The sequence below is a fragment of the Phoenix dactylifera genome, chromosome 4 (genome assembly GCF_051530095.1).
Source record: "Phoenix dactylifera cultivar Ajwa chromosome 4, Ajwa_hap1_PhDact_Kaust_v1.1, whole genome shotgun sequence".
NCBI classification, from domain to species: domain Eukaryota; kingdom Viridiplantae; phylum Streptophyta; class Magnoliopsida; order Arecales; family Arecaceae; genus Phoenix; species Phoenix dactylifera.
In genome coordinates, this window is record NC_143193.1 from 4,547,713 (window position 1) to 4,557,917 (window position 10,205).

At 37.5% G+C, this 10,205-nt stretch overlaps 1 protein-coding gene across 4 annotated transcripts; it reads right to left on the reverse strand.

Moving 5' to 3' along the window:
- Positions 1–342: 342 nt before the first annotated feature.
- Positions 343–9,703, reverse strand: LOC103710827 (RPM1-interacting protein 4-like). 4 transcript variants are annotated; one of them, XM_008796726.6, is made up of 5 exons: positions 9,571–9,703; positions 9,330–9,423; positions 3,600–4,148; positions 3,286–3,468; positions 343–2,762 (listed from the first exon to the last, which is right to left on the reverse strand). In XM_008796726.6, the coding sequence occupies exons 2-5, from the start codon at positions 9,333–9,335 to the stop codon at positions 2,730–2,732; spliced, it is 771 nt and encodes a 256-aa protein (XP_008794948.2). In that variant the 5' UTR covers positions 9,336–9,423; positions 9,571–9,703; the 3' UTR covers positions 343–2,729. The 4 variants fall into 4 exon arrangements, with proteins under 4 accessions (XP_008794948.2, XP_088575779.2, XP_088575781.2 ...); XM_088719655.2 differs by having other exon boundaries at positions 2,502–2,762; positions 3,600–4,145; XM_088719653.2 differs by lacking the exon at positions 9,571–9,703 and having other exon boundaries at positions 9,330–9,561.
- Positions 9,704–10,205: the final 502 nt, after the last annotated feature.

The following is a 10,205-nucleotide window of genomic DNA, read 5'->3' on the forward strand; positions in this document are numbered from 1 at the left end:
GGGCGGGGCGGTCTCAATCTCCTTTCTTGCCCGCCAGAAACCCAATTCGATTCCATTGCTTGGCGGCTAGCGTTCCATTGCTAGGCTTCTATGCTGGCTGCCGCTACAAGCCAACGAGCGAATGAGCTAACGATCTGAAATTTGAAGTGGTAACTCAAACCGTTCGGAAATTTGAAGTAAGTGATTTTCATTAATGGTTTTTTGCTATATTCGCATTTCAATTCTAAGCCACTCATAGGTATCCACCTTCCTCACAAGCCAGAGAACGGGAGATTATCTTACAATAAACAAACATTTCAATGGGTGTAGGTACAGGGGTTTGGCGTGCTTTCTTTTCAATTATTTTAAATTTTTTTTGGAATTCCGACTTTTGGATTTTTATGCCATTTTTTAGATATATTTTTATTTTTAGATTTCCAGGTATTTTGACTATTCTTGATTATTTTTTTTCAATCCTTACCATGTTTCTTCTTTATTTTAACCCCCATGATCCCAAATAGAAACTAAGAAAACCCACCAGATATACAGGAAAATAGAAAAAGGTGTTCCTAAAATTATTGTTTTTTAATTAGTAATTTCAAAATCATACATATGATGCAAATTACAGATCATGCGAGGGGAGGATCCTAGTCTATATGCAAATGAAATTATGTTAATGAATTAAGATTTGGAGAAAATAAAAACCGGCCCTTTATAGATGGCCAACCAATGGTGATATTGAAAGAACAACATGGTGGCTGCGGTTTTATTGAAGGAAAAGAGTCTTTTATTGATGGCAAACAAAATGTGCAAGCCAATCTGAGCACCTAATTGTGATAAGTGTTGTGGTAAGTGTGATGGTGGTGAAGGATTGGAATATATACTTGATCAAAATAGTAAATTATGAGCATATGAGATGATGCTTTAATTGTGTGGAGAATCCTAGTTAAATCAAGTTTTAATTCAAGCTCCATCACCTTCCTATCTTGAGAACACTTCTAATTGGTTGGCAAAGTTTGGAGACAATGAAATTTCAACTCATGCCTAGCTTATCAAAAATGCCCAGAAAAGACCTTCCATTCCTTACCAAGTTTGCCTCCTTGGGGGGGCTAACATAGATTCTCATTATGCTCATTGATGAATTCAGTATATTGAGGTGGTTGGCCAAGCTTTTGTTCTTCATACCACACTATCATAGAAATGCTCAATTGGTTTTGTGGCTTTAATCATGATTTGATCATTTCTAGAGGAGAAGATTTGTGCAGGAAACTTCAAAATTGTGAAGAACATGTTGGATCTACAGAACTAGCCGGAAGGTGGAGAATGTTGTCCTTAGATGTGCAAATAGGTCGGGTCGGGTCATAAGTAACCCTGACCCAACCCAGTTCCTTATTCGGATTCTAATTTGGACCCAGATCCAACCCAATAAAAAATTGGGTCAGGTCGGGTCGGATCCACCGCTACAATTTTTGACCCAAAGGTCATTCAGATCGGATCAGATCTATATATAACTTGGACCCAACCCAAAAAATTCAAGTCTAGTTCGGGTCCAAGTCGGATCCGTTCGGGTCTGAGTCGGGTCCGGCTCGAGTCAATCCATCTATGGCTTCAGAACTTGTTTGCACCCTCACGAGTTGCGGCCCGCGGGCCCAAATAATTTTACAAATTTGGGTCGGATCAGGTCGGATCGTAAGATTGAAAATCCAAAATTATCCAAATTTCAAATGGGTCGGGTCTGAATTCAGTAAGCCCAGACCCGACTGAAAAAATGGAACAAGTCTAATTTTAGGACCAACTCGGCCCGACGGGTCCTCCAAAACGAGTCAGGTTGGGTCTAAGCGAGTCGGGTCAGGTCACGGATCAACCCGACCTATTTGCAGCCCAAGTTGTTCTAAATAAAAACTAGTAGCAAATAGTTTTAAGATTTTTAATGCTTTTGGATTTTGGAGGTCATCTCCTAGCAAGCTGGAAAGAGAAGGAAGAATTGGAAGGATTGCCCCCTAAAGATTGTGCCTTGTTTGGAGCCTATGCTTGTAAGCAGACGGAGGAAGATATCTCATCAAAACCCTGTTTTGAGTGTGCCTGATATGATTGGCAATAAAAGCTGAGATTGAGTTGCCCTTGACATGATTGGCAGGATCTAGAATTAGCAAGATTATGATGTGACCATTGGTAGGATTTGATTTGTTCATGCATAGCATCTGAATGATGCTTGGGAGAATTATAGAACACCTGACATGAGGTTGAATGATCTTGGGTTTGAAAGATACCATGGATGATCTGCAATCATTTATTAATAGAGAAAGCTTTCTTAGAGCAATTTCATTCATATGAGCAACAACAAATCCAGTATTCTCATCCATGATGTCAAGCATTGCTGACTTTTGGATTTATTTCTTTTGGTTTATTAATATTTTGCAAATATGGGGTTTTCCTCATAAGAGAGTTTCCAAGCTCCTAAGAAGAGACAAAGGCCTTTGAAATCGTAAGGACACCACATCCAAGAAAAGAATAAAAGAATGAGCAACTTAGTACCTCGCATCATGATTCAAATATAATTGGAAAAATATTAATGTGTCCAAGGAAAAGGGTCCATCCGTTCGCATATAAATACTCATAAGGATAAGGAAGACACACAAGCAGAAAAATAATACATTTCTAAGAAAAAGATCTCCATAAAACCAGCCTTCTTTGGAGATAATTTAAATTTACAGGCACGGACCTTCATAGACTCGATGGTAGCTCTGTTCTTACTTTCCTAACCAGCTCAAGCACGAACATTTCTGTAACCAAAAAGAAAAAAGAAGAAGAAAAAAAAACAAGAAAAACAAGGGAGCACAATTTAGCAAATAATAAGAAGTACATATGATTTTCTGAGAAAAACTGTTTTAAGGCTGTATTTTTGACAAGAAGGTTGATTATATTCTGTAGGCAAAAAATGAAGTCTTGAATACAGCCGAGAAGAGAAAACCCACGAAACTCACTGTAATGCCAAACCAGATATGAAATCTATATTGAAACATCTATGATGGCCCACTAGAAATTTGATTAGATCTACGAGCGTGAGCATAGGACTAAATTTTCAGACGAAAGTGAAAACAAGCATCTCATTCTTTCTTTCTTTCTTTTTTCCCCACATGTAACTAGAAGCTTTAAGGTGTGGCCTAAACATGCAAATGAATTCCACCGTAGAAAACTCAGTGTCTAGTAGTTACTCAAAAGCTAGTTACTAGTTGAGTCGTTAGTAAGAAATCTACTACGAAAAAATCTACTATGTACACAAAGAAGAGTGGCCTGATCATTTACCTTGTTTTCAGGACTTCTGTCTCTCTGGCGACCATTGGAATATGATGGCACATCGGTAGCATTTGAAGTTGGAGATGCTCGAATCTCCCTCAGTTTGTTAAAGATGCCGGTATAATTATCTCCTGATGAAGGATTGCTTTCATCCCATGCACCAAACCTTGGAACTGTCAAATCTTTCTCAGGCTGTTCGCAACATTATCTTAATGCTCAGAAGCTAATTCCAAAACAAAAAAAAAAAAAAAATCCACAAAAATTTCTACGTGCATCTGATTGTGTGCATGCATGCAAAATTGATTAAGAAGTTCCGTGCTTACTGTTTCATAGCCTTGCCCACCAGACTTCTTTCTGGATCTTCCTGGAGTGGTGGGAAAAGGTCCATGCCCTTCTGATGAAACCTTTCTTTCCAATGAAGAAGCATGTGCTCCACCTCTGCTTCCAGATCTTGCCTGATAGGAGGGATGAAGGGAAGATGGATCTCCAGCATTTATTTTGCCTGGCCTCTCATGCAAACGACCATGGCTTCCTCGGTCTACATACCGCCGATGAGGTGGATCTGCTGGAGGTTTTCTTCCCATGGCTTCGTTACGGAGAGGAAGTTCAGTAGTTCGTCGAAAATCACCATCTTCTCTCCTTGTGGGTCGTCCATCCTTCAATCCTGGAGCCCCAGGATTAGTCCCAGCTCTAACTGGAGGTGCCTGTACTGGTGATACATCATCAGCATAAGCTTCTGGGTTTTGATCAGGATCATTTGGATTGATCATCTTGGCTCCACCTTTATTCTTTCTAGCGTTTTCAAAATATTGTGTATAAGGGACAGTGCTAGCAGTTTCCCAGTTGCCAAATTTAGGAACATGAGCTTGCTGCTGCAGCCAAAGAAAAAAAACAGCTTTTCTTATTTACTGAACAATAAAAATGTAATCGAGTATCAATCTACTAGACAACATGTTCCTGCACGGAAGATTAAAATTGAAGTCATAATAATAATCAGAGTTGAATGTTGCCTGCTCTCATAATTTGCTTGTCTGCTTGATACATAACAATCAGCAATGTCTTTCAGTTCGATAGCAAGTGTCCTTGTTTAGGTGAAGAACAACCCAGGGATTTTTCCTAGAAGCATCCCAAGTTTTTGTAAGTAGACTTTTTGTCAAAAAATAGACCGATCATGATCTATATTAGATTTCTATTCTCATTCATTTCTATTCAACATATCCTGAGTAAATTGATCCTATATTAGTTCCTTTAGTGTTGTATGTATCATATCTTACTACTTCTGTAACAACCCAAGACCTCACCCAAAAAGACTAACCAAAAGATATTATTTGGGTTTCTTAGTTCTGTATAAGTACCCAAGATCTTTCTAGCGAATAACTGATGTGGGACTAAACACACGCCCGCACAGGTCCTCACATACTCCCCCTGCTCAAACCCTGACGTTCTTGTCAGACTAACTCGTGGTTAGTTTTAATGGATCTGTGCTGCAGTGTCTCCTAGTCTATATAGGTTATGAGCCGGGTCCGCTCTGATACCATTTATAACTACTCAGGATTTTACCCAAAAATGCTAGCCGGAAGGTATTATTTGGGTTCCTTAGTCCTATATAAGTACCCAAGATCTTCCTGGCGAATAACCGATGTGGGACTAAACACACGCCCGCACAGGTTCTCACAACTTCCATCCAGGTCATTTTTGGCCTCTTCCTTGTCTCTTCCAACTCTTCTACTTTAACATGAGAACCCTCCTTTGCAAGGAAATCTAATTGCACATCCCCAAAACATGCCAAAGGATCATTCCTCTTGGTATGTGATAGGCCTCTTAACATTAACCTTCTTATGTATTCATCAACAACTCTGTCCTTCATAGCTTCAATCCACAAGCACCTAAAGACATTGCCAATAATTCAACTGTAATTTATTTTGCTTAAACATTTTTATTATCACTACTTTTTCCCCATAACCCAAACACCTGATTTTCCACCATAGAATATTTGATAAGTATTCCCTCTCACGGCCAATTCTGTATATCCTATGTTGTCTTGTAAGATTTGTTTTACAAGTTCACTGCAATCTCTGCTTGGTGCCATCAATGGGAACAAGGGAGCAAGTCTATCCATTTTCCTGCTTTCAAGCTACTGACACTCTACAATTGTTTCTCCACCATTCTCTTCATTAATGGAAATCAGAGAACTGAAAACTCTTCTATCAGATCCTTAAAATACTCACATTGAGTAGGTCCTTGTGCTTCAGCAGTTCAGCCTTTATCATGTACAAAAAAATTAAAAAAAAAAGATCTTGCTGCCTAAAAGTCTTCTCTAGCAACTTCAACTAAAAGTCTTCTCTAGCAACTTCAACAAAAGTGATATGAATTCTTTTTGGGGAATTGCATAGGGCAATACCTGATGAATTGACCAAAAATAAGCAACGCGATTAAGCACAATTGGACTGAACAAGGCCTGACAAGTAAGGTCATTTACTAGATTGGAAGGTTAATATAAAGCAGGCCTGACAAAGACAACTTTCCTCATTTCCAAATGTATTAATGACGGATTCTGAAACTAAAATTGAACTCGAGAGCAAATTATACAGAGACAAAGTGACAAGGAAAAAACGAGGTGCAAGAGTTTCGTATGAGAAAGGATGCAGTCCAACAATTAGATGGCTGCTAGTAAGTAAAAAGTTGACTAGGGATAATTTTCTGAGAGCTGGATGCCAAACAAAAATGCATCCAAAGAGTAAGTTCAATTCACGGTGAACACCAAAATTAGTAGGAAAAGTGATCTCCATCTAACATTAACTAAGCTGCTTGGGCAAGTAAGCTCATCCATCAAAAAAATGTGCTGCAAGGAAATCAATGTACATCAATGTGGTAACTGAAACAGGCCAGAGGTAGGTGGTGATCTATGAGTTAACACATTGGAAATTGATGTGCACCAATATAAAGAAGGCTCCTTTGATTCAAAGTCAGTGTATGCAACGTGAAAGAGAGGCAGAAATGCCTGGTTCACATCAAATAATTGGGGATTAGAGACGGGTGATTCCTCTACAGAATCTTTAGTTTGGTTATCCTCTCATATTGAAATTTGACTCTAGGTAGTGAAACACACTGAACCAAGAACTGGTGATAGCCACAGAAGGCAAAGAAACTACATCAAGTGCAAGTTTGGAGGGCATCTTGATTTCTAGTCGGAAGCATACAAGCCTAGGAAATCTTAGAAGGAAAATGCACTAAAAATGTCAAGCAAATATCAAGATTGGCAACCTTGGTGCTTACGCAATCCTTAAGCATATATGCAGGCATCTCTATTTCTACTCAGAAGCAAGCAATCCTAGCACTTAACATCCAACTTATAATCCAACATTATTATTAAGTTTATATAGTTATTGTTCAGATAATGCAATTTACTATTATGTGTTTTATAATGTAAACAAAAATCTATCTAGTTATAAGTTGAACTCTTTCAAGGGTAATGTACTTGTCATCATGAAAAGTTGAAATGTCAGCTCATCATGACTGAAATTTGAACATAATGGAGATATTATGCATAAACAACAAGCTTATCTCATATAGCTGGATTCGTGTAAAGATCCTACTCTGTCCTTGTTTCCTATCAAATGACAAGTCATGAGATGTCTTCAGATCTATACGGCTAGCTCCATCCAATTTTTTTTCTCTTCTTTTTGCATTTACTGTTAAAGATTCCACATCCCCCTCCTCAAGGTACCATCTTCGGAACTAGCTATAGATGGACAAACCATTTCAAGTGTTTTTTCTCAATAAACACTAAAGGTGTCATTTGTGAGCTTCTGTTTATATATCAATTCCTATCTCCAAGCTTCTAAACTTTATCTGAGGAATTGCCTCAGTATCCTCATTCCTGTTAAACAGGATTTTCTACTCATACCAATATACTCATGCAGACAATAAAAGCTAGTCTTGAAACTGTCATAAAATGTTTCTCTACATCATCATGTTTAAACTTCATAGAACTCAGGATATCGTACATAGACATAACATACACTACCAACTTAAAATGATGAAGGGATAAGAAAATGACAAGCATGCCTCAATGGACAACTTTTGCAGGTGTTTTATGACAGCAGTGTCTAAAGCATTATAAGAGGAAAATGACACAGAAAAAGAACCTCAAAATAATTGCATTAAGAAGGACATGTTGCAAGATTTCATATAAATGGTGAATCTATGACAAATTTAAGCACCAATATCACATACTTGGAAGCCAGAGATACAATACAACTATTTCTACTTTTTTAAGGAAATATAACCATTGATCTTGCTAGTCAAATGGTACTCACCATATTTGCATTCAAACCAAAAAAATACTTACAAAAATAGAAACTCATGGTGATTGATTATCAGAAACAACAATGAAAAACTATACCATTTGGTGCATGAAAACAAAGATTTGCCATTGAAGCCAAAACAAGGTCACTAGAACTCCAGATCTTCTCATACATATTTTTCCTGCCCACGAAATTGATGACTAAAATGATCTCATTTTGCGGTAGCACGGACAAGACCATCAATACAAGGTCAAATTCCCTAATTTTTATTCTTCCTTCTCAAACCAACAATCAAATAGTCCATGCATAACACCACTCTCTGAACCAAAAGAAAGACTAGAATAATAGTTGCCAAAACACCTTAAGAATATAATACACTATTTTCCTATGGTCTGAAAGCCTGATTCCACCATGATCATTTCAAGTTCAAACAAATATTTGGCTCTATCTGCTCCAAACCCACGTTTCTCTCCTTCATACTTGATGGTAGAAATCCAATGATCCCTTCCAAAACCCATGGTATTAATTAAAGCAACCCAATTCTTAAATCAAATTCCTCTAAACTTTTAGCAAGCCTGATAAATAGTAAGTCCAAAAAGTATGCTTCCAAAGTACCTCCCTTAACAAAAGCAAAATGAGAATAAATCTAGGCAAAATTTATCCACGACAAATCATCAAAGATTCAAAAAATCTATCTACTAAAATTCTGACATCCACATTCTCAAATTAAACCTGAAAATTTTAATTTCCTAAAAGAGCCTCTTGGACCTTGAGATCATTCTGAATATGCAAGAGCTTGCAATTTTTATTCATCAATCTCATCTCATCCAGATTAAAGTTAAATCAAAGCAACAACAGAACATCAGCGTTCATACAGAGGGAAGAAGGAGAAAAGAAGGAGGTAATTGGCGCAAGTAAGTCAGATGCCCAGAAACCCATTTGTCCCCCTATGATGTCTCTCATCCTTGAAAATCCAAGTTACCAACTTAAGAGCCAGACTACTCACTCCAAACAAACTATCCTCAATTCTGTTAGATTTTTCTCATTAAAATCATAAAAATGATAAATTAGTACCATCTAAAATATAATAATCCTGAGATCATTCCAAATATGCACAAGCTTGCAATTCCTTCTCATGAATCTCATTTCAACCAAATTAAACTAAAATCTAAGCAACAAGAGAACTTCAGAGATTGCACACAAGGAGAAAAGGGGAAGAAAGTGGACAATAAGCACATCCCAGTACCATGTCCCTCATCCTTGGAAATCTCACTTCCAACACAATATCCTCAATTCTAGTATCTTTTTCTACCCAAATATTAAAAGACTAGCTGGAAGATATTATTTGAGTTCCTCGGCCTACCTAGGATTTATCATTGTATAGCTGATGTGGGACTAAACACATGGGCGCACGGGTCCTCACAAATGATACCATCTAATTGCTACTAAAGCATCATTTTAGAACAAAAGTTTCCTCTATAACAAACACTAAAAGAAACAGAAACAGGAAGATCAGCAGAAAACCCCATTTACAAACCCATCAAGCTCTCCCTACAACCAACTCTTAACACCAAATCATTGAAAAGATCAAATTAATCAAATAATTAACCAAAAAAAGGCAATAAAATTCCGCTAATTCTTGAACTAAAAGGCTAAGCAATCAGAAAATGAACAGGACTCACATGCCAAGATTCCACCTTTCCCAAGAAAACTAACACCCCACACCCAGAATGTAAAAGAACTCACCGCCATTCGATGCTTTCGAGTCCAGAACAAAGAAAAAAGTCCCGAAAGCGTGAAAGGTGCCTTCTTTCCTCCGACGCCCCTTCCTCTGTCTCTCCTTTCCAAGATATAAACAAAAGAGAATAGATTCAAAGTCTCCTCCTTGGACTCGCGATTGGAGACCACCTCTTCGCAGACCCAAACGAAGAGAGAGACCAGAATGGTGAGGAGAGCTAACTCGAGAGAGGGGAGAAGAAAAAAATACCGTTGACGAGCGCCTCAGAGTCGTGTGTTTCAAAGTCTTCCTTTCCCACCAACGCACTCCAAATGCACCAGGGGAACCGCTATGTGAAACGAAGGGAGAAGACGATAAGAGAGATGCCAAGTCCAAAGCGAAAAGAGAAGCGAACAAGTATATATTTCTCACAGCAACCAGATCAGACAGGGAGCAGTTACAACATTTTGGCAGGTGATAAGATATATATAATGGGTAGTTATTATTTCATGCTTTAATAGCTATTATTTGGACTTTCTTAAATTAAAATATATTTTAAAGTTTAATATTTATATTGATTTCCAACATTTTAATCATGAAGAACTATGCATTCGGATCATCCAATTATTTTATTGTTATCATTTGTTATTTTAGGATAGGCAGATTACATTTTATTTCAACAATAGAATATGATAGTTTTAGATGAGACAAAGTATTTATCTATCATTGAAAACTTCAAGTTGATGAGATATATTTTTTTGTATATAGCATTAACGTTATTGATGGACAGGATGCCGTAGAAGAATGCGAAGGATGGTATATTTTGTGACGGTGATGGCGCACAATTGATAACGATCTTTAATTTTTTTTAGAAAAAATTAACTATATTTTAAATTTTAATTACG

Coding starts and splice junctions, on each gene's coding strand:
- LOC103710827 (XM_008796726.6), bottom strand. Junction 3,469..3,599: donor GTGGGCAAGGCTATGAAACA/GTAAGCACGGAA, acceptor TGTTGCGAACAG/CCTGAGAAAGATTTGACAGT. Junction 2,763..3,285: donor ACAGAAGTCCTGAAAACAAG/GTAAATGATCAG, acceptor TTTTGGTTACAG/AAATGTTCGTGCTTGAGCTG.